Raw genomic sequence first — 26044 nt, 5'->3', positions numbered from 1 at the left:
AGTAAAATAGTGAGCTAGGGTAAAAGAATGGAGGAGTAGGATATGGAAACAAACATGGAAAGAATGATTTCTTTCTACTTGGTTGTGAAGGAAGGTAGGAAAGACCGGAGGCAGTGGTGTTTTGACTTAATCCCTAATAAATCAGTGGGTTATGTTGGAGTCCTGTGTGGGGCTGGAATTATTTTTGCAACTGTCCTGTAACTTTGAAAATATTTCAAAATAAATTTTTTAAAAAAACGGAAAAAAAAACCATGAAGTCACTTTTTTCGGGGCAAATATTTATACTGTGTCATTCATTATCCACCTTACCTTTATGGGCTTCTCTCACATGTTTCAAAAGCTCCGTCCATGTTTTTGCCACAAAGGAACATTCCTTTTGACATACATAGCCTATTTAAAAAAAAAAAAAAAAAGATCAGGGCATTGCCTGTTATGAATACTCAGTATAAACACTGATCATACAAGGAAACTTTCCTGCCTATATAATTCTTCCCCTACCTCCCAATGCTATTCAATTTAGTCTCAACAGGTAGGAATGAAAACCAAGAAAAGTTTCTGTTACAATACAAACAACTGCATAACAAGGCTTCCTGCAAAGATTTTATATCTGCAGACTTCCCAAGAAAGATGCCTGCCCCTTTTCGGTTCTCAGTCAGTTGGGGACTCTCCAGCTTCTTTAGTTCCCACCTGCCTCCCTACCCCCTGCCTACTCTTGCTTCTCTTATTCCTCAGCAAAAGTGTTCTCTGGTCCTTGCTTTTGGCAAATAACCAACATTGAACCTCAGTAGTTTCAGTGCCTACCACCTAGCTACCTCGCATCTTGCCATCTTTTAAGTTTCAAGAAGTAGGCAGGGTACAGCTAAGGAAGAAAACTAGGAAGACTGTCAACAAAACTGGACTTTGCATATGCTAGTTATGCAAAGCATCAGAACTGCATTAATCAGTCAATGTGAGAGCCAGGCTGAGTTTCACCTAACCAAACACTGGAGAGGAACTACAAGGAATGAGTTGCCTTTCACTCTCAGCTACTGTTCTCTTGTGTTTTCTTTTTGATGGTTTGTTTTTTAAAAAAAAAAAACATAAATGCTAAGACTTGGGAACACAGATATCAAAAACCTTTCATGGAAAAATAATATATTCAAATAAGTTATTTTGAAAGCAGGTTACAATCTGATTGCTCTGAAAACTTCAATTATACAAGCCCCTTATATGGCTAACAAGGAAGAAGAGAATGCACAGTAGTAAACAGAAGAGATTAAAAGCAATTAAAAAGAAGGATGCAATGCCGTGGCTGGAGCACTGGTGCTTTTGTAGGTATAAAGCATAACCAGGCAGCTGCTGCACACAGTAAGATAGTATGTTTGAGCAGCGATGACACAGCAGTGGAAGAATCAATACAACACACATGATGTCTGGTCAGGGGAAAAGTATCTAAATAAGCAAAAGCCAACCCCCCACCCCCATCCCTTTGCCTAAATGTACTCTTCTTCCCCGTATATAACTTAGGTTTTCTCTGTATGACAACGGAATAGAACAGAGAGCACCAAGTATTCAAAGAATTAAGCAAATGCACTGTATTACTGGTGTTTTACCCACAGCGAGTGCTGCACAGGATCCCCTATACATACCCTCATGTACCTTCTCATGTCGCTTCAGCCTGCTAGGTGTAGTAAAGGGTCTCCCACATCCTTCATGGTTACACCTAGGTTATCCAGACATCAAGTATTAGCCAGTCCATTTTAACACGTAACTCAAGTTAGTATAAATGTTACTTTGTCCTGTTTCTCCCACGAGGGTCTCCCCTCTTCTCATAACCAAACCAGTCAGGTAAAAATAACATTTAAAATTTAGACATAATCATAGGTGAAATTCAAGTTACTTGATTAGCCTTGGGTCGAATCTAACTGTTAGAGAAAAAGTTTGTTTGTTTGTTTTTTTTTGCTTATGTGAGCAAAACTAAACTTTTTTTTTGTACGCTGAATGATGGGGGGTCACATTTCATTCTTTTTCCATGTAACCATCTCATTATTGCAGCACCATATGGTGAAAACATTTTTGGGGGGTGGGGGGGGTGGGAAGTACACGGGCTGGGAATTGAACCCAGGTCTCCCACATGGCAGGTGAGAATTCTGCCACTGAATTATCCTCCCACCCCCAAAACAGTTATTTTTATACCTCTGAATACATACTCTGTTTTTATGCCTACTGGAAGCCACTTCAGGAGATTCTCTAGTTTGGCTTTGGTAACACCAAAGCCGTTCTCAATAGTCTACCTAGTTCTACTATGCCACACAGGGATGGAATACCAAGGAGACCCAGCAGCAGATGCATCGGCCTCAGGGAAGAACAAAATGCACGTGCCACCTCTGTGCTAAACCATCAACACACAAGAATAGTAGGCAGAGCTGCAAGCACCGCCAGGCCCTGGAGCCGCAGCAGCTCTGAGCAAAAGCCTGGCCAGAAAGCCAGAAGGGAGCCTCTGTCTGGCCATGCCCGCCCAGGAAGCTCTGCCCGCCACACCTACACAGGGAGCCTCTGCCCCGCCACACCCACACAGGGAGCCTCTGCCCCACCATACCCACACAGGGAGACTCTGCCCTGCCACACTCACACAGGAAGCCTCTGCCAGGCCAGAACACACACGCAGCCTCTGCCCTGCTCCAAGCAAAGCCCTGGGTTTCTCCATTCTCTTTGCAAACCTATCCCAACATGTATAATCAGCCTTTCTTGTTCCTGATGGAAAGCTTCTCTAACTGCAGTTTAAGCCCAGTTACTTTTGTCTTGTTCCACAGAAAGAGCAATTAGTGGCTTCATAATAACATTTCTATCATAAAATGAAATTCTATTTGAATAGTCATTTCTTTGCCTTCTCTTCAAGCTTAACCACAGTTCTCCCAATCTCACTGTACTGAAAGGCATTAAAGTATTTGTCTTATAGAAACAAAAGCAAAATTAAACTTCTTAAGAAAGCCCCAATATATAAATAGGCACACCCTGTACCTGTTAATGGTAACAGAAAAACGTTGACTAAGAAATTGCTTCAGGGCACTTTTGCACCCAACCCGACTCGCATGTGAACCCTGAGAGCTCTTCGAGCACTGAGAACACCTGCCTGAACAGCGGCTCGCTGGTGTGCTGACACTGGTGGATTTTCAGCTGCTGATGTTTCTTAAAGGTCTTCTGACAACCTTCAAAATTGCACTGTTGAGAAAAGGTACGTAAGTCTTGAGAAAGAAAGATCCAAGAATCAACAAATTCTGTAAAATTCTACTTTATGTCAAGAAGTTTTAAAAAGTGATGACATTTGCGAATGAAAAAACGTCTTAGTTGGGGCAGCCTCCCAGTACACTTTCCTCAGCACAAGGTTTGCTTCCAAAATGAAACCATTACCATGAGGAGAGCCGATGTCAGACTGAATTCAGATATCTGAGAAACAATTTAGTTGATGAACATTTTGGAAACATAGACAATAAACAAGAAATACTCAGAAAATTTAAGTATAAAAATCATTCATACTTACTACATACTGTTTTTGCTGATTCTCATGTTTGCGCTCAAAATGTTTCTTCAAGTTTGATTTTGTGTTGAATTTTTGATTACAGCCACTAGCGTCACAACTGTAAGAAATTGTATAACCCAAAATACGAACAATCCATTAAGATATGAATGTCTTCATAACTTTATAAAGTTAGTTATTCCAAAGTATGGTATAAAATAGTCTTGAAGGGCCATGGTGGCTCAGTGGCAGAGTTCCCACCTGCCATACCAGAGACCTGGGTTTGCTTCCCAGAGCCTGCCCATGCAAAAAAAAAAAAAAAAAAAAAATGTTTTTAAAGATTTGCAAAGTCCTAGCCCAGGCCAAGCACACCTCTCGAAGCCAAGGCGATTGCCCTGTAATGAGATGGGTTTCAGATCCCATCCGCGAAGTTAGGGCGCCGCATCTTGGTGCAGCACACTGGGGCAGAGGGGACCTGAAGAGCACTAGTCTCAGAAGCGCAGACCCCGCTTCATTCGTGCTCAACTTCAATTACTCTCAGCTTAGAATCTGATGACCTTAATTGTGCTTAACATAGCAAACTGCACTTCCAGAAAGACCTCAAAACACTAGCTTTGGCTTTGCATTAGAGGCAAAAACATTCGGTGCAGAACCGCACACCAGCACGTCTCGCCAGTGAGGGACGTCACCATGCCAGGCTGGGCCCCCTACGAGCATTTCTGAATCTGGGTTTCAAATAATCTAAATCCTTTGTGAGGATTTTTTTTTTTAACATATGCTCTTTTTGTGGTGAGTTCTCATAAGACTGAGGATGAAGGAGGACTTCATCATGGATAAACAAACACGTACACCTGGCACAGTGCTGTCCATGGGGCCTAGAGGAGAAAGATGGGGACAGAGAGTCCACAGTGCAGTGGGGGCTTATCCAGGGCCCCCTGGAAGCACCAGAAAGGGACCTAGTGGTCCCAGCCTCAGTCACAGAACGCTCGCGTGAGCTGGGCGTGGGGCCGGCAGGAACAGCTTTTTCCAGCCTCAAGTGTGATGGGGGTGCCAGGTGGCTAAGTTCTGATTCAGCTCCCACAAAGCGTCCTTAAAACAAGGGGGCACACTCTTGCTTCCTTCTCCTCCTCACTGGCTGGAAGGCTCACATGGCAGCTGGGGCACAGGAGGGGAGGAACCTGGGCTCTGTTGGCCGTGGAGCAGCCCCGGAAGCTCCACTCTGCCTGTCCGCAGTGTAGTCGTGCAAGGGAGAAGCAGAGCGCCCTGTTCAAGCCTCCCCTGTGCTGGGCTGCCTGTCATCTGACTCTAATTCTGGGCCAGGCACCACACCCAACACAAACGTGGGCCAAAGGGCTGGGCCTGGGACAGTCCTGCCAGGAACCAAAGAGCACATGTGGGGGCACAAAAAACTCTGGCAGGCAGGGGTGTCTGAGAGGCAAGCAGAAGTGGCAAAATGCACACAAAAAAGGTCAAATCACAAAGGTCCATCAGAACTGGTCTTTATTAGGTAATTAGTGCTTAAATCCACTGCAACGTTAAGAAGAACGGCAACCAGAAAATAATACGGAAAAAGGCCAAAGGAATAACTTCAGTAATTCCAGTGAGGAAGATGGGCTGACCGTGGTAGCAGAAGCAAGGGAGAGGGACTGGAGGTAGACGTAATGGACCTGCGGCCGCTGTGCTGCACAGGAGGGAGGGCAGTCCTGGGTCCAGGAGAGCTGCCGTACCTCTCGGGTGGGTCTCAGGCTAGGAGGGGACATACCCACCCAGACAGGCACAGAGCAGGACTAAGACCAAAGAGCTGAGCTGAGCTTGGAAGATGAGGAATTCTGGCCACATGGGATTTAAGCCAGAGGTACAGCCAAGTAACACAGTACGGCCAGCAGCAGGACATGGGGGTCCGGAGCTAAGGAGAGAGGTCTGGCCAGGAGAAAGACCTGGAAGATGATGCTGCCTAGTAGTCTCCTTCCAGCTGGAATAACCTGACTCTTTCCATCTGTGCACCTGGCCCGAGCCCCATTTTCTCCAAGATCTAACATGCTTTTTTATGTTCTATATACAGCTGCTCCGTTCAGAACAAAGAAGCCTAACAAGGCCCACAGTGGCAGTTTTCTCATCCCCAACCCTACCCACAGGACTCCCCACCATTCCCAACCTAGGTCCCAGCTGCTTTTAGTTTCTTATGCAACTTTCTGGGGTTTTTTATCCAAATATAAGCAAATACAAATAGAAGCTTCCTGTTCCACAATCCTTATCATCCCCCCCCCCCACCTTTTTTGTATCCTGTATGGCAGGGTCGCATTTCATTCTTTTCCCATGTGAGTATCCTGTTACTGCAGCACCATTTGTTGAATTTTTGTTTTTTGTTTGTTTGGGGCCAGGAATCAAACCCAGGTCTCCCATACAACAGGCAAGAATTCTACCACTGAACTACCCTTGCACCCTGTGGCAGTTAGATTCAGTTGTCAACTTGGCCAGGTAAAGGTGCCTAGTTATGTTGCTGTGGACATGAGTCAATGATATGTGAACCTCATCTGTTGCTCATTATATCTGTGGTCAGCTAGGAGGCGTGCCTGCTGCACTGAATGATGTTTGATTTAATTGGCTGGTGCTTAAATGAGAGGGCTCAACGTAGCACAGCCCAGGCAGCTCAGCATACCTCATCTCAGCGCTCGCAGCTCAGCCCAGGCCTTTGCAGATGCAGAAAGAAATCACCCTGGGGAAAGCTGTTGGAACCCAGAGGCCTAGAGAGAAGGCCAGCAGAGATCACCCTGTGCCTTCCCACGTAAGAAAGAACCTCAGATGAGAGTTAGCTGCCTTTCCTCTGAAGAACTAATGAAATAAATCCCCTTTTATTAAAAGCCAGTCCATCTCTGGTGTATTACATTCCGGCAGCTAGCAAACTAGAACACACACCCCCATCCCCTTTTTTAAGACACAGAAAAGGAGCCCACTATACACCCCCTTCTGTACCTTGGAGGGTCACTTAACCTGTCCTGGGAGTTTCTCATTTTCACAGGGGGCGTCAGCAAATATTTTCAGTGCTTCAGGGGGGCGGTGCACTTTAAGCAGCCCCTGCTGATAGGATTTGGGCGGAAGCCAATGTTTTCCTCCTATGAACAAGGTTGCAAATAGCCTTGTACATGGCATTTAACACTGGCACGAGGTATCTGTAGAACAAATTCCCCAAACTGAAACTTCCAGGTTAAAAACTATATCCCAGTCCTATTTTCCAGGTCATTTTACTTTTTGCTGCTCCAGTTGAACAATAATTTGAAATAAAATAAGCTTCATTTAGGGTCATTTACTTTGACGACACACAGTACACCTGAATAAACTGAAATAAAACGCCGTCCCCAGCCTCCGGCCTCGTGGCCTCTGTAGCCTGCCAGTAAGATGGGGCCAGATGGATTCTGCTTCCCACACACAGGACAGCAGCGGGTGAAAACTCCCTCCCTCCGTCGGGGCCTTGAATGAGACAGGAGCTGCTTTTTGTCAGAACCCAAGAAAATCAGACCAGGTCACAGAAAACCATGCAATTGTATTATCTCTTAATATCCAGAAACACTGCTATGTAGCCATTTCCTGATTACCCAAAGCTGTTTGCAGGAGACCATCTATTATTAAGTTTATTTTATTCTGGTCAGTGGTTCTCAAAGTGCTAGAAATACAACTTCTCAGGCCCCACTCCAGACCTACTGAATGAGAAACTCTGGGGCTGGGATTCAGTAATCTGCACTTCAATGAGCTCTACAAGTAATTCTGATGCATTCTAAATTTGAGATCCACTGTTTTAGAGAAGTAGCTGCTTTAAAAAAAAAAAAAAAGGCAGTATCTCCAGCTTTTCAGAAATATGCAGCTATTCCTAGAGGAAAATGAAAACTTGAATGATCCTGGCACAAAGGCTTAATTGTAAGAAAAACATGATAAACTATTAAAAGTTCTACTTCTTCATGCTTTTTCTAATATCCCAGTGGCTCATCAGTTCATAAAGACCTTGAGGCTACTGAGACAAAGTATGCCAGGGAACCTTTTCCATCTAGTTTGAACCGTGTGCTTTTCAAAGCTGCTATCCCATTTAGTATGTACTTTTAGGGAGATGAGAGGATGCAACCTAAGGGGACTCGAGGAGAAGTTTTCACACACCAATGACACACAAGAGGGCCACTCTCTTCCACACATTCCAAATCTGTCCTCATCTTACATCAGATGGAAATGAAAGCAGCTTGATCTAGCGAGTTAGCCATCCACCCATTTTTTTACCAAGTCTATATGCCAAATATGACCCTCCTCGAAGGCCTAGCCCAGTGCTCTACTTACACAAATGGCTTCTCCCCAGTGTGGGTCAGGATGTGGCGGCTCAGATGGTATTCCCTGATGAAGGCTTTGTCACACCCTTCATAGTCACAGGCAAACGGCCTCTAGTGGGGAGAAAAGAAAACTATGGTCAACCCTGCCCTGGTCAGTGAGCAGACCTGGTTTTATTTAAGGTCTAAATCCCTGGCCCACCACCTCCACAGTTTCCATCCAGTAAGCATGCTGAGTGCCTACACTGTGCCAAGCCAAGGTTTTCTGCAGAAAATTACACAATACATAAATGCCACAACTTCTCACAAAGTCACTGCAGGCAAATTCTGCTATAAATTCCAAGACAGCAAATTTTCTCTATCATTTGACACAAGCTGGACAGTCATCACAGTCATGGTGTCCTAGACGTGCCTGGCCTGGGGGCAGCAGGCTCCAACGGCCCAGCCCCTCCTACAGACAGCCGGTCTCCACGGACCTACCACCACAGCATGATCTATTCTTTCCAAAGCCGAGGGCAGAGGAAGCTGCAAGCTCTAACTCATCCTGAACAAGCCCAGTGTCTGTGCTAAGAACAGGCAGAGCTACAGGAAAATGTATGTCACACCTGAAAAAGCTCACCAGCACAAGGATAAAGCAAAGCAAACAGTGCCCACCTCTAACTGCAACCTTCACTTGGGACTCAGGAGTTGGGAAGTGAAACTTCATTCTGAACCTGCAGGAAAAGTCAAAGCATGTCCCCAAATAACCACAGTTTTGCATCCCTGACTATGGAAAGCATACCACCACAATGGCTGGGGGTGAGAGTGGTGGGGTTGGGGGGGGTGCGGTGGGGGTAGTAACGAAGCCTTAGATGAGAGGACTAGGAGCAAAGTAGGAATAAGCAGACAAGCAGTATTACCAGGCAAGCTTCAGCTTTGGCAGGGAGCAGGCTCAATAAATATCTGTCAGGTTAACTTGTGAGATTTGGGATAACAACGATGAATTCAAGTTGTCCAGCCTGTCTGAAGGAAGCAGGTGGTGCCAAGATCCAAAACACAGCATACAGGTCCAAAAGGACAGGTGAGCTCTGATCTGGACCTACTTGATCCACTGCACCCCCTGTTCTGCGCTCTACCTCCAGGGCGAGGGTGTGGCCTGGCACACGCCCAGCACCCAGTGCAGCGGGACAGCTGAAAGAATGAAGGCACGCTGCAAGCAAACACTCTCCTACACAGAAGCTGGCGTCGGCACCCGGCTGGAGGAGGCTGGAGCGAAGGAAGGTGCCTGGTGGTGGCGGGACGTCACATCGTGCACATATTTACAGATGACGAGGAGATGCTGACTGGCCGAGACTCGAGACCAAAGACCCGGAGAATTTTCCCAAGCCGCAAGCCCGTGTCAGGGATCCCGCGGTCCTTAGAGCGCGGCTTCTCAGCCAAGTGGCAACCCAGCCACTTGGGTCACTTTCCAGCGACCCAGGGTGCCGAAACGGAGCACGCCTGCACAGCGACGCCTGCAGCTCTGGGGCCACCCGGCGAGCCCGCAGCGCGTCTCGGGTCCCCACGCGGGACCACTGAGCGCCACGGCACCGACGAGGTCACGCCCCGCCGCGGCCCCGCGCCATAAGGTCACACCTCCCGCGAGGCTCCGCTCCGCCCCGATCACACACCGCCGTGGCCCCACCCCGGCGAGGCCACACCCCTCCGCGGCCCCGTCCCCTGAGGTTCCACCCCTGCGGCCGGCGGGCGGGGGGTAAGCTGGCGCCTCCCCTGCCACGACCCTTACCTCCCCCGTGTGCTTGCACAGGTGCGCGTCGAGCTTCCAGGCCTTGTTGTAGTTGGCGCGGCAGTCCGGGAAGGAGCAGATGAATCTCCGGGGCAGCCCGGAGGCCGCCGGGGACAGCGCTGGGCCCTCGCCGGCCGCTGTGGACTCGTCGGCGATGGTCGCGGACGACACGGCCGCGAAGACCGAGGCCGGCGGCTCCAGGGCGGCCTGCCACCGCGCCCCAGGCCAGGCGCGCAGCCACGTGCGAGCGGCGGGAGCGCGCGGTCGCGCGTTTCCGGGAGCCGCCAGGGCGAGGCAGGCCCCGCCCCCTCCCGCTAGCGCCGGGGCCGCGCATGCTCCGAGGGGCTCTCGCTGCCGGCCCCGCCCTTCGCGGAGAAGGGGTCGACGGCAAGAGCGTCTCGGAGCATGCGCGACGCGGGGCTCCTGAGGGGGCAGTCCCGAGGCGCGGCCGAAGTGGGAGCTATCCTAGAGGAGGACGCGAGGGCTCCCCCAGCACGCGTAAACTGCTCGGCATGTCCTCGGTGCCGCGTGTCCTTGCTCGCCCTTTGCGTGCTGCCTCGGGACGCCTCGGGACAGTGGTTCCTGAGCTCTGCTGCACGTGAGAGTCACCGGGAGAGCAAAGCCCAGGGCGCAGCGGGCCAGCCGAATCCCGTCCTCGGGGTGGGCCGCCGGCGTCGGTCGCTTTTGAAACTCGCCAGGGGTTCCAGCGGGCGGCAGCGCTTGGGCACCACCCCTCCGGGCGTGGTCGGCGCGGCAGCTGGCGCTGCTGCCCGTCAGGCCCTCAGGCCCGGCCCGGCGCTCCGGACTCGGAGATCTGCAGGTGATTTGGCGCCCATTAGCCTTAGGGAAGCGCTCCTTGGGGCTGGAATGAACACGCCATCCTGGTTTGTGAGGACCACACATTTAAAGGATGTTACTGGGTGAGGATGACGGTAACAGGAGGGCTGTGTTTTGTCATTCCAAATAAGCCGTTAAGCAAGCACCGATCTGAATCCGCAGGTCCCTGCAGAGAGGAGCAGCTTTGAAAACAAGCCAGGGCCTGTCAGTCCTGAAGGGAATCCTCACTTCCTTCTCAGTCCTGAGCCTTGCGTCCCCGCCTTCAAAGTGGGAAAGAGGGTCACACCTGCCTCAGGGGGCTCATGCAGGTGGAGGGCGTGACGTGCCTCCACCTGTTGCTTTTCCCCTCTGCCGCTCCAGCCCCTGGGTGTCCCCCTCGCTCAGTGGCTCGGGGACATGGTGGGGGGGCTGCCACGCCGTCTTTGAGCTCCCTTTCTTCAGCCTCCTCACTCACCTACTTTAGATTCTAATTTACTCGTTGTAGGACCTCGGATGAGGGCCTTTGAATCTCTTCTCACTTTTAAACTGGGACTGATTAAACCCCTCTTTTAGGATCTCTATTGGAATTAAGTGAGGGTCTATTAACCAGTTATCATGTGCCATCCACTGGGAAGGGCCCACTAGCCACCGACCTTCTGTTCTTGCCACAACTCTCTGTAAAGCAGCAAATCAGCAACCAGGCTGTGCCACATGCTCAGCTTATGCTGGCCTTTTTCCCTGGAAATGCTCCTTGGCCCCAACTCTTTCCTCTCTGTAGTTAATCCCCCAATGTGTTTCTCCAGTGGTCCTTATACCTAAATGCTGAGTGGATTTTTTTTTAACTTGAATGTCAAGCAGTCACCTCAAAGTCAACATTATTTTTAAGTCAGCAATGTCTCATGTCAGCGGTGCTATGACTCTGTCTGTCAGCCATGAAAACTTGGAGCAGGGCTTCTCAACCCTGGCTGCGCATTAGAATCCCCCTGGGGAATTTCAGAAAAGCATCATGCCGGAGTCCCCCCACCCCTGTTAACTCGGAGTCCCAGTGGTTGGAACCACTGACAACCCCCAGCTCTTTCATCAGCTCTTCCCCCATCAGGCCAGTGTTTGCACCTGTCCCTTCTACACCCCTGCCACCCTCTGGTAGGTGCTCCCTTTGCTCAGCCGTGGCACCTGAAATAGCCTCTTTGCGGTTTCTCCTACCTTTACTCCCTCCTGCATGTGGCTGCTAATGTCAGCTCCCTAAAACACTGACACTTTGTAGATTTAAGTTTCTAAGACTGGTATTTGCAGAGTATTTTTCACTCTGTGTCACTGTTATCCCTACAATTCAGGTCACAGTGCTCAAGTGGTGTCTTAGTTTTCTCAGGCTGCTATGACAAATGACCACAACCACAAATTGGGTGACTCAACAGAAATTCATTCTCTCGCAGGTCAGGAGGTCCTAAGTCTGAAATGGGGTTGTTGGCAGAGTTGCTTATTTCTGGAGTCTCTGAGGGGAGAATCTGTTCACAGCTCTCTCCTAACTTCAAGTGGTTTTCCCCAGTACTAATTGAGCATTCCTGGGTTTGTAGATCCTGCCAACCTCTGCCTCTCTTCACACAGCCGCCTTCTCTCTGGGCATCCTCTTATCTTATAGGGACACATCATATTGGATTAGGGTCCATCCTAATCCAGTGGGCTCTCATCTTAACTAATTCCATCTGCCAAACCCTATTTCCAAATAAGGTCACGTTCTGAGGTTCCAGGTTGATGGGAAATTTCAGAAGACACTGTCGGATCCCTGGGCTCAGGCTTCTTCCAGGCCTCTTCCTACCCCAGGCACAATTCCAGGCTCAGATCAAGTCCTACTTCCTCTGGACAAGCCTTGCCTGACCACTGCAGGCCCCAGACATCTTCTCTACCTTCGAACTTTTGTAGCCCTTCCTCTCTGTAGCACTGAGTAGACCATCCTCTACTGTGCTGGGTTATTTTTAACTACTCAAGCATGTAATTTCCTATTTCCCTGATATTGACTTAATCTCCATAATGGGGCAGGAACTGAGCTTTTTTTTTTTTTTTGAATCCTTAGTAGCAAGGTGACACACCAGGGGCTAATCTTACTCTTTTCTAATCAACTGAACACACAATCATGAATCCATTATGTGAAATCTTAAAAGCTTCACATGAGTGTCTTTGTCAAGGGATCTTTAGTGCATAAGAAACAATGCTGGTCAGACAAATCCAAGTGAAAAGGATTGACTGTAAGGATCCAGGGGAACCTCACGGAGCCAATTATAGGAACCGTGACTTGGCCACAGGAGAGGACAACCTGGGGCAAGATGTGCCTCAGTCCGTCATTGTTTATACCTCCTTAGCCACCCTCCTCCTTCGCTTTCCAGGCAGCTCTGAGACCATTTTGTTCATTGCCCCTGGGCATGTATGTGTGTGCACACGTGTGCATGTGTGTGTGTCGCTGTCTTTCTCCTGGGCTTCAGGTCTTCCTAGTCTCTGTTCTCTATCATCTCTGTGTCTCTTTCTTTTCTCTGAAGATCAGCTTCCTCTGTAAGACTGAGCTTCTGCCCTTGTGACTGTGGATTTCCCAGTGCTTTGGCTCAACTCGAACATAACATCCCACACTCTACACAGTCTAGCCCCTTACCTCTTGTTTTAGTTTGCCATCTGCCAGAATGCAATGTACCAGAAACGGAATGGCTTTTAAAAAGGGGAATTTAATAAATTGCAGGTTTATAGTTCTAAGGACAAGAAAACATCCCAATTAAAACAAGTCTATAGAAATGTCCAATCTAAGGCATCCAGGTAAAGATACCTTGGTTCAAGAAGGCCAATGAAGTTCACAGTTTTTCTCTCAAGTGAGAAAGCACATGGCAAACACAGGGTTTCTCTCTCATTTGGAAAGGCACATGGTGAACATTGTATATCTGCTGGCCTTCTCTCCTGGCTTCCTGTTTCATGAAGCTCCCAGGGAGACGTTTTCCTTCTTCATCTCCAAAGGTCGCTGACTGGTGAACTTTCTGCTTCTCGTAGCTATATTGCTCTCTCAGAATCTCTTGCTTTTTCAAAATGATTTCTCTTTTATAGGATTCCAGTAAACTCATGAAGACCTATCTGGAATGGGTGGAGACACGTCTCCACCTAATCCAGTTTAACAACCACTCTTGATTGAGTCACATTTTCAGGGAGATAATCTAATTAGAGTTTCAAACATACAGTACTGAAGAGGGATTGGAAGAAACGGCTGCCATTACAAAATTGAATTAGGATTGAAACATGGCTTTTTTAGGGTCCATACATCCTTTCAAGCTGGCACACCTCTCCATAGCTAATGATACTTGAGAGGGAATCTGTGGCCTGCCTGGGGTTCAAGCTCTTCCCCAGGCCCAAACAGCTTCAGTAGGGAGTGGATAAGACTGTGGGCCACTCAAGTCAAGCCAAAAGATTAACAAATACTGAACTACAGATGCTTGTTCTAGCTAGTAAATTGCATTGACTAGCCTCAGTGTTTCATCTACCTTTGCCATGTGACTTTGTTCCTCCCATAAAGGATGGGGTTGGGGGATATATTCATCATCTCTTGACTCTGAGCTCAACCATGTAATTGGCTTTGGCCAAGAGAATGAGTTGGAAATGACAGTATGTCAGTCCTAGGTCTACACTGCAAGAGACCTTGTGGCTTGCTCTCTTGTGTCTCTGCCATTACCACCAGGAGTACATTTCTGGATTAACCTGTCTCAGGAAGAGGAGGAGGGACATGATGAGCAAAGCTGAGTCATCCTATCTGAGTTCAGCATCTATCAGTAGAGTATCAGCTAACCCTCAGCCAACCCACAGGTCCATGACAATCAATGATTTTAAGCCACTGAGTTTTAGGATTCTTTTGTTTTTCAGCAATTTTGTGGCAGTAGCTAGCTGATACACCCCTTTTGCTGGTACTTCCCCACAACCTCAAGTTTCTACTATCTTAAAAAAGCAAAACAAAATAAAAAATTCCTTTTCTGTTCCTGAAATTTCTCTAACCATTGCTTGATCTCATTCCTTCCCATCGCAGGCAGTTACTAAAAAGAAGAGTCTGTGCTGTTTTTCCTTTCTCTCTCCCTATTCATATTTATCATTATCATCAGCAGCATTATTGTAAAAAAATTTAAACACATAAAAATTTAGCAAATAGTTCAGTGAACCCCTGTGGACCCATTATCCAGCTTCAACAACCATCAATTTTTTGCCATTCTTGTTTCATCTAAGTGCCTCCATTCCTAATCTTCCCAAACCTTTTTTTCTAAAATATTTTGAAGCAGTTCTGTTACCATCCCTAACACATATATGTATTTACACAAATATATCCATATCCATAAATACATACATATATGTACGGGTGTGGTTAAGTTACAAAATGTTGGGACTCCGTTTTTCTAGCAGACTCTCTTCTATTATCATCTTTGCTCACACATTTTGATAAAGCAACTGCTGTGTTGGAGAGGCCCACATGGGAAGGAATTGAGATTGGCTCTGGCCAGCACCCAGGGAGGAACTGGGGGAAACTGAATCCTGCCTCCAACCACGTGAGCTTGGAAGCAGCTCCTTCCCATGCTGAGCCCTGAGATGACTACAACCTGGGTGAGACTTCAAAGCAGGGAAACCAGTTAAATTGTGCCCAGGCAGCTAAGCTAATTCCTGATCCACAGAATATAATGAGTGAGGTAATAAATGGGCATTGGTTTATGCTCCTACGATTTGGAGTAATTTGTTACTTACACGGCACAACTAACACAGAGACTTCCACTGCATAAAATAACTAGACATAGCTGTCCCGAACTCACACTAAGGAGAGAGCGCCTAAGCAAAGGGGGTTCTGGCAGAAGAGGTGAGGGGCTCTGACCAAGAATCCAGTCATTTGACAAGTTTTTCCCTAATCAAAAATCAGACACAAATGAGTGTAGCTGTGGTGATAAGGAAACAAGCTATTTCAAATGTGGGTTTCCCTGGAAAATCTTCAATGCATTGTCCCTTTTATCCCAATTTTACTCTTTTTTTCCAGTGTTAACTTCCTCTGGGTTGCACAGGCATAGGTGTTAGCTCTCCTGCAGTTCAAAGAACAAGCCAGGAAATTATCCCTGAAATTCACCTTTAGCTTAGAGAAGCGGAACCACCAACTCTGTTTCTTCTTTTATAGATAGTATATTTGGTAGAAAGATCTTTGAATTGGGTCCCAAGTGCCACTAACTAGTTGAGTATGACTTTAGGCAACTATTCTCAATATGAGCTTCCTCGTCCATAACATAGAGGAGTCCTGCCCTGCCTCCTGGGTTCTTGTGGGCACCAGATAACCTGGGAAGTTACTGAATCTCACTGTACCTTGGTTTCCTCATCAGTTAATTGAGAAAACCCACCTCACAGGTTTTGAGGAATAAATGAGAAAACACATGCAATGCACATAGCACAATACTGGCTCAGAGCAAGCGGTCAGGAAATGTTAGCTCTTGTCACCATCATTACCTTGAGCTGTGTGAACACCTTCATCAACCGGAAAGTCCTCTACATCTGTAAGTTATTACTGACAATAGAGTCGCAAATATTGGCCCACATGGAAGGAGAATTAATGGATAAGGACATTGCACTGACCGAGATTGGCCCAAAGTGAATTTAAGACTATGAGTAAGAAACATTCCTTTTACTTTGTGTGAGAAGAGGGGCACCCCTTGATTCTCATGCCTGAGTCACATTCTCAGTATTTCTCCAGTCCCTTGGGAAGCACTAAGAGTCACCAACTAATCACCCAGGTAGGACAGCCCTGCCAGACTAGCACCTGTGTCTTTGTCCTCACTCCCCAGCAGTACTCTCAGCAGATTCCACATCCTCTTTCAGCATCTGTTCTTTGAATATTCCTCAGAACTTCTCCTGAATGTTCACCTGCGTGGATGGTGTTTAGACACGGTTAACATCTGCCTTCTTGGTTTTCAGCTCATCATGCAATTCCAGCTTGGATTCTCTAATTAGCCCTACTTCTGACTTGGTCTGATCATCACATTTCCCTGACAGCTGTAATTGCTGGGCCAGGGTACCGCCAGGGGCCTGTGCATAATCACTCCCATCCACTTCAAGTCCATTTTGGTCTGGATTAGCCGGATTCCATCTAGTGAGAGAGGCCTAATTGCTCCCTGATTACCCACAGGTCAGGTGCTGGAATGTGCACAGCGTTTCCATGCACTGCACAGGCAAGATTTTTGTTTTTGATAATTTCCTTTTGCTAGCTTTTTTCACAGAGCCATCAGAGATGCCCCAGGCAGAGTGGGTAGGGCAACTTTATGAAGTCTTTGTCATGTTTCTCAGAGGCATCTTGATTCATCCATTTCTCTTCCCCTCTGCTGCCACTGTCCGGGTCCCAGCAGGCATCCTCCTACCGGGTCTACCTGGTGCGCCATCCAGCTCGCCCACTTCCAATCCCTCCCAGCATTGCCACTAAGGCGTCCTTCCTAATGGCAGTGGTTTCTGCCCAATGGCCCTTCTGGTAGGATCCCAAGGACTTAGAAGACACGGTATCACTCCCAGCCTCGTTCCTCACCACTTCTGACCCCGTATCTCACCACTTGTGGCCCCATTTCTCACCACTTCTGGTCCCATTTCTCACTACTTCCTACTCCATTTCTCGTCGTCTCCATTTTGTCTGGCCGTGCTGAGCTCTTTCTGTTATTCAGCCCTGCCCACCTCTCACTTACCTTCAGACCTTCGTAGACATCTCTTTGTATCTTTCTCCTTGCCCCTGCTGTCCATAGGTGGCAGCTTAGGGGGTCCCCTTTGAAGACCCCCAGCAGGCCAGGTGCCCTTCTCTATACCCACAGCACCTGCACTTCACTCCTTACAACCTTAAGGCACTTGACTACAGTTGTTAACTTACTCTTTCCCGATAGCACCCAAGCTCTGACGTGCAAGGCTCATGTATCTTCTTCATCACTGTCCCCAGCATCTAGCATAGCACCTGGCGTGTGGTCAGTGACAAGAAATATTCCTTGACTGAGTTGGTAAATTTCTCAACACTATTATGAAGCAGCAGAAGCAACAGTGGCAGTTTAGGGGCATTTTCCTTGATCAAGCTTTTATTGGTCCTGATAACATATTTTGTGAAACGTTAATGTTTGGATTTAACAAAAGACTTTATTATAGTTTTCTAGCATACCAGTGAACTTTAAAAAAAAAATTATCTCATGTTTCACGAGTCCCATGTATTGTATGACTCTGAAATTCTGTGGGTCCTTGGCTTTAAAGTACAAGGACTGCCTTTTCTTTCTGATCATTTTTGGCCAATTTCTATACTAAGTACTTTAAATATATCCTCTCATTTAGTCCTCCCTCGAAGTTGGTGAAGTTAATATTATGATCTCTACTCACAAATGAGGAGTGGTGCCTCCTAGAGGCTGGTTGCTGACTTGTGCCTGGACAGGGACCATTGCTTCTATTGACTATGTCTAATGGACCTCAGTACATGCCCACCACCAACAACCTCCCAACCTCCCAACCCCCCAACCCTCTTTTGGCCGCATCTTATCTCCACATGTGTGGGTTTTAGGTTGTCCTGTTGCATGCTCCCTTTACTTATTTGAGTGGAGGTGTTTATTTCTCAATAGCATCATCCCATTTTAGAGTGAAATTTTAGAGTGAAATCTCAACTCTTCTGAAGATTAGAGAATCATTTGTACTACTTTATTGTGCAGTGCAGAGGCAGGTCAGTTTTTTAAATCTTTAGATACCCATTCACTTGAAGAACATAAATTTATTCCTCAAAAGATTAAACATGGAACTACCATATTTCCCAGCAATCCTACTTCTAGATATAGACCCCAAAGGATTGAAAACAGGGGCTTGAACTGATATATGTGCATCGATGTTCATAGCAGCATTATTCACAATAGCCAAAGGTGAAAACAATCCAAGTGACCATCAACAGATGAAGGAATAAACAATATGTGGTCTACTCAAAACTCAAAACAGGGCCTACTACATAAGCCCTTTATAAATAACTGCTTACTGACTGGGTGAATTAATGGGGGAAGGAGGACAGATGGACAAAGTCTGCTGACCAGGTGTGCTTTACCTGCCCTAGCTTACAATGCCCCAAATTCTGCAAGCACATGGCATCTCCCGGATTCCCTGGAGCAGAGATGATGTGACAAGAACGTCTTTTCAAGTCAGCCCTATTTTGGAGATGGATGTGAAAGCCTGGGCTCCCAGCCAGGACTACAAGGGGAAGCTGAGCCCTTCAGCCCCCAAAGGTGTAAAGTTTTAAACTTGAGGTAAGTTTTCTCCACTGTTGGAGCTTTTCCAATTGTTGGGTTTATCTTACCCGGAAGCCCGTGGTGCTCAGGAGTTTCCCAGCCTTTACGTTGACTATAAAGACGAGGGAGGTGATGAAAATGCAGGGCCCTCCATTCATCCTTTTCTGCTTCCTTGGTGGTGGAGAGTTGTGTGGAAGGTGGATGGGGAATGGGAGGGTTTTTGTGTTCCTCGTTGCATCTGGGGCAGGGTTGGAGAACTTGCAGGATGTATCTTGGGAAACCACTGTTCTAATTTATGTCATGAAACCAAACTTGCCCCAGAGTCTCAAAAGGACCTCTGGTAACACTTTCACTCACCTGCGGAGGGAGGAAATAGCTGGTCTCCAGTGTTAGTCTAATAATAGGGGTCTGAGAAGATGGGGAAACAGTTGCTGACTTCCCTACGTGTCCTGCCTCCTCCCCCTTCCAGACAAAGGAATCTGAAAAGAGAAAATGCCTTCACCCGCTTGCAGCTGGGATGGAGTGAAATGGTTCTGGTAGGTTTTTCTCTTTCCCAGATCTTTTCTCATACTTTTCTCTGAAGGATATATGGTTACAGGAACAGATTTCTGCGGGTCCTTCCTTTTCCAAGTGTGGAAGAAAAAATCTTGCCCCTGCACATCAGAAGCTTTTCTTTTGTCACAAAATTGTGGGTTCATTCTCCTCCCCCACCCCAAAAATATCCACAGACATCTTCAGCAAAAAATAGTGCACCAGGTGTCAGGGAGTTTGGGCCCAGGTTAAGAATTCAAAAAGTGGGGAGAAAAAGATTTCTCGAAAGGAATTCCAGGCTGCAAAACAGATTACCCCCAAATTTAGCAGCCTAGAATTAAAAAATTATTGTCTCAGTTTCTGGTCCAGGAATTTGAGAACAGCTTAGCTGGAGTCAAAATGTCATCTGGGCATACAACCTACTCTCAAATGTTTAGAATAGATTAAATAGGTGGATGAATAGATAGAGACAGATAAGCAGAATGACAGAAAATGAGGAAAACTGTTCAAAGTTGGTGGATCTGGGTGTCGGGGTTGCGGTATGTTGGAATTCTCTGTATGGGTTTTGTATGATTTTTGCAACTGTCCTGTAAATTAGAAATTATTTTAAGGTAAAAAAAATTTTTTTAAAGCTATTATGCAAAACAAGGAAAGTCTGAAAAACTCTCACAGCCAACAGGAGACTAAGTAGACATGTTGACAGCTAAATGTAAAGCGATCTCCTAAATGTTCAGGAACAGAATAAGGACATTAGGTCAAAACTGAAGAAATCAGAGTAAAGAATAATAATGTATCAATATTGGTTCATTAACTGTGACAAAGTTACTATACCAACATAATATGTTAATAATAAGGAAAACTGGATGTAGGGTACTATCTTTGCAACTATCAATCATGTCATCACACACAGACTCCTTATTAAGCTCATTTAGAAGTCAATGAAAGTCTGTGAATCTGGAAGAAAATTTAGGACAGTGTCCTCTGGAGAAAATTAAAGAACAGTTTTTGGGAGGAGTAGTAAAGAATGCTTTGTTGTTGGTTTTGTATTTGCAAAAAATACGCCTTGAATATTAGAGTTGTCCTAAAATGTGCTTTACGATTAGTCTACTTAAAGAAATTACTTAAGGTTAAGTGGGCTGGTGATGCATAATTAGGATACATTTCTTCAGTTGTAGCCCACTTGTGACATCAGGAGCCACCAGGAAGGAGAGGTTGGCCACCTGGGAGGATTTCAGGGGGCCAGGAGATAGCTCACCCCATGGTGATTCCTCTTGGGGGAGGGGACTGGGAGGTACACACTGTGCTACTTTGATATCTGGCGGGTAGAGGGGGGCAAATATTCCCAGAAAGGACTGTCAGCACCCTCCAGCCACACACCTCTGAGAGCCCACCTGCGGTTGTACTAGGTGGGGTTCTTACCCATTGCATGTGATGTACAAGACTAGAAGAGTCAGATCGGAGATGCGAATTTTAGAGTGTGGAGCTTTAGGTGAAATTTAAAGCCACGGCCCAGCTCTGCTCAGACCCGTGTACATTTCTGAGGCCTTCTGGGTGCCCTGATGTAATGGCCTGCACCTGTGACTCTCTCCCAGCGGCAACCCCTGGGCTATAGGAGCCCCTTTGTGCCTGGAGTTGGCCTTTAGCCAGGGGTGCACAGGTGGGAGCCCCCAGCAACCTTACTTGGAGCTTTGTTCCCCCACCCCTATCCTGCCCTCCCCAAGCAGTTCCCCCCAGGGAGCACTTCCTTCGTAAATCACGGGCTCACGAGTCCTAGTCTCAGGGGCTGCTTCTGGGAAACCCAGAGTCAAATCATTTAATAAGGTTTATTATAAAAACCAATATTCCCCTGCCTCTCCCAGCCTCCTCCAATTGCTTGTTCTCCAGAAGTAATCATTTTAACTTTTTTTTCCTCTGAGTATTTTCCTTTACATTTCTAAATAGCACACTTCTAGTGCTGCTTCAGATATTTCAGTTTTAGGCGTTTTCTATCGGTTTTCCATTGTGAAATAGGGGAATTCTGCAATCTCTCTCTCTCTCTTTCGCACACACATACACACACATAACACGCACACACACTCTTCTCTCCTTCCACTCTCCTAATATGTTATAAATAATAATACTAGATTACTCTACAGGCCTTGCCCTAAGCGTTTGACACATATTCATTCATTTCACACTCCACTCTGCAATAGGTTTTCCTGTGATCCCCATTTTACAGAGAAGAGAATTGAGTCAGAATAACTAAGAAAATTGCCCAGTCAGGCAGTTACTTAGCAGTAGACCCAGATTTGAACCTAGACAATCAGGTTTCAGAGCTCCTGATCTTTATCCCTGCATCATACCATTGGAATTATTAATAAAATCCCATTAGTGCTTTCAGAGCTGATCCAGGTGGTAAACTGGTTTTTCTCTTACAAAACTTTTTATTTTACCCAGAGTTTTAAAAGTGTGTTTTTTTGTTTTCTTGGTGTCTTCTGCGCTTACTTTGATTTCACCCTACTGGGCTCCGCCCCTGCCACAAACACACACACTATCTAGCTCTCCTCTCAATAAGCTCAAACACACCAAGTGTTCAGTCAGTTGTACCATCTTAGAGAAACGTCTCCTGGGTCACTTCTGGCCTGTTCTAATCTGTGCTGGCTCTTCCCAGAACCTGCTATGGGACCAGGTCCTGGGCTCTCCCTCCTCCTTGCCCACGGGTTTCCTTGGCCCCTCTCCTGTTTCCTGGAGCCTATCTTACCCTTTCTTGGTTTACTTTTTGTCTTGCTGGAACAGACCCTCTGTAGATTCCCAAGAAAGAGAACAAAGGAGTAAATTGGAGGGAGGTATGTGTATCTAAAATGCCTTCTATCTCCTCTCATACTTAACTGTTTGGCTGAACATTGAATTTTGAGGTTGAAATATTCTCCTTAGGGTTTTGAGGGCCCTGCTTCATTGTTCTAGCTTCTTCCATCATTGCTGCAAAGTTTGAAGACATTTTATTCTTGATCTTTTATATATGACTCGACTCTCTATGCTTATCCTCTCTCTGAAACTTTGAAGAGTCCTCTCCTCCTTAGTGTTCTGAAATTTTACAATGATAATCCAGTGATATGTCCTGAGTGGGCTTGTTTTCCTCCACTTAGCTGGGCATAACTGAGCTATCTTCATCTGGAAACCCACTGCAGTTCTCGGACACTTCTTGAATTTTTGGATGATTCCTTCTATTCCTCTCATTTTCTCATGCTTTCACTCCTATTTCTTCTGTCCTTTTCTTTTTTCTCTATTTTCTCGGAGATTTCCCAGCTTTATCTTCCAATGCTTCTACTGAGTTTTTAAAGTATTCTATCATATATTTCTTTTTTTAAATTTCTACTACCACGTTTTAGATTTATTTTTTATTGATATATATTATTTATTCACATATCATGTAATCATCCAAAGTGTACAACCAGTTGTTCATAATATCATCATATAGCTGTGCATTTATCATCACAATCTACTTTTTTTCTTTTTTGTGAAAAATAACGTATATACAAAAAACAATACATTTCAAAGCACATTTCAACAATTAGCTATAGAACAGATTTCAGAGTTTGGTATGGGTTACAATTCCACAATTTTAGGTTTTTACTTCTAGCTGCTCAAAGATCTGGAGACTAAAATAAATATCAATATAATGATTCAGCTATCATACTCGTATATTAAACCCTACCTTCTCTATATAATACTGCCATCAACTTTGATTTTTCTCCTACTCTTCTCCCATGTTATAAATGTTAAAAAACTTTGTTTCCCCTCTGGTTGTTGATTTTTTATAGCAACCTGTTCTTGTTTCACATGGGTGGTATCATCTTATATCTCTTTGAGGAAATTGAAGATAGTATTTTTGAAATTTTCACCTCTGTGGGTCAAGTTTGTTCTTCCATGTTGCTTTTTCCTCCTTGTAGTCATCTCTGTCTTACATAAGAGAAGTTCCACAGCTGTGTGATGATCCTTGGCTGCCTTCTCCTTGTTAAGATTCTCACATTTAAGATTTAAAACTGATCAAAGTCCTGTGCATATGGGTGGGGACTGGAAGCTTGTCCACTGCATTGGAGAACTCCTGTGGTTTTAGGTATTTTATTTTGGCTTGATCACATTCCCCAGGTTTCGCAAGCAGTATGCTTTTGGCTACAATTATTACAGAAGCTTTGTGGAGGAAGAAATGAAACTGGGAGTCTACCTATCCAGTGTATAAACTTTCCTCAGTCCCTCTACCCTCAACTATGCCAGATTACTGTCAATCTAGAGACCCTATATTTTACCTTCTTTTGTCCATTAGGTATGACTCTGGGCTTCCGGGAAAGAGGAAAGGAGAAATAGCAACAGAGAGGAGTGTGTGTTTGGGGGGGAAGCACATGCACACATTCAATGTATTTAGGGATCTAACTGCTTCTTAAACAGACTTCCAATCACTTCTCCTATTTCTACAAGGGTCCCCAAACTTGTGGCATTCCTCACCTAACTTATAGCTAGGACCCATAACTTTATAGGTGACTTCCTTTCCCATTGGAATTGTCCAGCTCTCTGTAAATACCCTATCCACAAATAACAACACTGTAGACCTGATATTCTACTTTCATGCCATCCTTGCAAACTCCAAGATGGACGTGCTATTTTAAATATCCCTGTCTCTCAGTTAATGGAAACTTTGTTTCTATTATAATTTCACCAGTGGTCTTTCATAGGCTGAAATTACTACTCAAGCAGTTATCAAGTCCTAGTATCTACTCATTTTTCCAATTATAGTGACCCACCTAAATTCTGGCACCATTTGCCAAAGAACAGCTAATCTCTTCCCCTCTGTTTCTAGAAGTTGCCCATGGAAGACTCCCTGTATCCGCCTCTGTATGGGGCACTCAGTAAGTTCACAGTGACTGTTGTATTTTCCATGTTTTGCTCTAGGAAGACGTGTTTACAATTGGTCACTTTTCCTTAGAATCCACATCTGCATATCCACCCTTGGAAGTAATAAAACGCCAACCTGCTGCTCCAGAAGTTGAACAGACTGGAGAATTATTTAATAATTATTCCCACTTTTCCTGGATAGCCCTAATAAACCACCCTTATTGGTATCTATCTGTGAATTGGACTGGGACCTGCTATCTAATCTTATCAGCCCTTACCAGATCTTTAATCAGATTGCCCTTTTCTCTCATCTTAACCTTTCCATTAAATGACCTAAGTGATCTATGAATACTGGAAAGCTCAAGAGTAAGATTCCAGCTTCTCAAGAAGTCTGTGTGTGATGGTTGGGTTCATGTGTCAATTTGGCCAGGTTGCCCAGTTGTCTGGTCAAGAAAGCATTGGCCTAACCGTTACTGCAAGGACATTTCATGGACTTAAATCATCAGTCAGTTTATGGCATCTATGGCTAATTACATCTATGATCAACTAAGGGCAGTGTCTTCTGCCATGAGAGATGTTTACAATTGAAAGATTTTATGGGAGAGGTGATGACTTCAGCAGCCAGAAGAATTTTCCTCTCTATTTCAGCCAGCAAGCCTCTCCTGGGGAATTCATCGGAGACCTTCATCAGAGTGTCCAGCTTGCTGCCTGCCCTATAGAATTTGGACTGGTGCGTACCCACAGTTGCTTGAGACAGTTTTATAAAACCTTTTATTTACAGATATCTCCTGTTGGTTCTGCTTCCCTAGAGAATGCTGACTAATACACTGTGACTCTCCCATCTCTTTTAGTTCAGAAGAAGCTCTGAAGCATGAAGCCAAATGACCAGGAGTTAAACTACCCGCTTTTGTGGTGATGCATGGGCAACTTTCTTGCCTGGAGCTGCCTCTGTGTGGGGCACTCAAGAAGTTCACAGAAACTGCTGCATTTCCCATGCTTTGCTCTAGGAAGTAACCAGGACTGTGGACAATATCGCCCAAACCACCATCATCACCAGAGATTGAAAAGTGCTCTGATGAATGGTGCTTCACAGCCTTCTGGCATTGGATGTGATTCTGGTTTCTCAAGGGGCACTTGTGCAGTGGCCAGATGCAGCTATTGAGAATGTCTTCCCCCCCAAATCTCTTTGATATCTATGCCATCACAAAAAGTATTCAGACTGCAAACTGAGAAATTTATTATATCACCACCGCTGTCCACATTCCACCATTTAGAGATGCATCAGCACCAGTGTCCTGGGTTCCTTTCATTAGCTTCCTTCAGGCCTTAAGCCTTGGCTTTATTCCCTTATTTAAACTTTAATAATGAATCTCTTCATTATGTTTCTAAGTATTCCTCTTGTCAAGCATCTGGTCTCCAAGACCCTCCAGTAACACACTGGACCTTTGGTCCAGCTGCTTTTGTAGGGACAATACCAACAAGAGCCTTCAGGAGACAATTTCTTAGACCCTACATCACCCCACTCAGATCTAGGATCCCTCTGAATTGTTCAGTGATAAGTGAATATCATTCGTCTTCAACAAAAAGGAGGAATGACAATGCTGGATATTGCCTGAGCCCTGCATTCCTGGAAAACAGTGAAGGTTAAAGAAATGCCTATTCTTTTGTGTTGAGGAAACAGCATGCTGACCAACATGGCTTTACCTCCCCCTTAACTTGACCCCAATCTAGGTACCTGGGCCCTTTTAGAGGCCAGATGGAACATGCTCCTCCAGACCCTCACATTAAACTCACAAGATAACACCACGTAATCGATCACCCTATTGCTGGACAGACCCCTAACTCCTCCACTAACCCACTCCAATCCTTAAAAATCCTCTTGCATTTTTCTTCAGTGAAGTAGGTTCAGATCTCATTCTGACCTCTCTTCCCTTCTGCAATGGTCCCTGCCCTCCTTGCAATAACTCTTTTGAATAAAGTTCCTCCTGACCAA

General features: G+C 45.8%; 2 protein-coding genes across 3 annotated transcripts in view; one reads left to right on the top strand and one right to left on the bottom strand.

Annotated features, from left to right (window-relative positions):
• GTF3A (general transcription factor IIIA) overlaps positions 1 to 9975 on the bottom strand; it is a 13254-nt gene extending 3279 nt beyond the window's left edge. The window contains exons 1-7 of the mRNA XM_077156937.1: positions 9924 to 9975; positions 9569 to 9882; positions 7817 to 7917; positions 3521 to 3617; positions 3113 to 3201; positions 1629 to 1702; positions 310 to 390 (exon numbers count right to left, since the gene is read on the bottom strand). Of these exons, the coding sequence (XP_077013052.1) occupies positions 310 to 390; positions 1629 to 1702; positions 3113 to 3201; positions 3521 to 3617; positions 7817 to 7917; positions 9569 to 9882; positions 9924 to 9975 (808 nt within the window). The remainder of the gene's footprint in view (positions 1 to 309; positions 391 to 1628; positions 1703 to 3112; positions 3202 to 3520; positions 3618 to 7816; positions 7918 to 9568; positions 9883 to 9923) is intronic.
• On the top strand, positions 9949 to 26044 carry LOC143681678 (uncharacterized). 2 transcript variants are annotated; one of them, XM_077158922.1, is made up of 5 exons: positions 9949 to 10388; positions 18480 to 18669; positions 19121 to 19187; positions 24700 to 24781; positions 24908 to 26044. In XM_077158922.1, the coding sequence occupies exons 1-2, from the start codon at positions 9974 to 9976 to the stop codon at positions 18539 to 18541; spliced, it is 477 nt and encodes a 158-aa protein (XP_077015037.1). In that variant the 5' UTR covers positions 9949 to 9973; the 3' UTR covers positions 18542 to 18669; positions 19121 to 19187; positions 24700 to 24781; positions 24908 to 26044. The 2 variants fall into 2 exon arrangements, with proteins under 2 accessions (XP_077015037.1, XP_077015036.1); XM_077158921.1 differs by having other exon boundaries at positions 24903 to 26044.

Source organism: Tamandua tetradactyla, chromosome 4, assembly GCF_023851605.1.
Source record: "Tamandua tetradactyla isolate mTamTet1 chromosome 4, mTamTet1.pri, whole genome shotgun sequence".
NCBI lineage: Eukaryota > Metazoa > Chordata > Mammalia > Pilosa > Myrmecophagidae > Tamandua > Tamandua tetradactyla.
The sequence above is the reverse complement of the archived record's forward strand: the minus strand, read 5'-3'. Positions and strand labels throughout refer to the sequence as shown.

Bases quoted from the DNA above. Each gene is read 5' to 3' on its own strand.
- LOC143681678 (XM_077158922.1), top strand. From the start codon at position 9,974: ATGCGCGACGCGGGGCTCCTGAGGGGGCAGTCCCGAGGCGCGGCCGAA. The intron at 10,389-18,479 runs GTGATTTGGCGC...TACCTGCCCTAG, and splicing joins CCGGACTCGGAGATCTGCAG to CTTACAATGCCCCAAATTCT.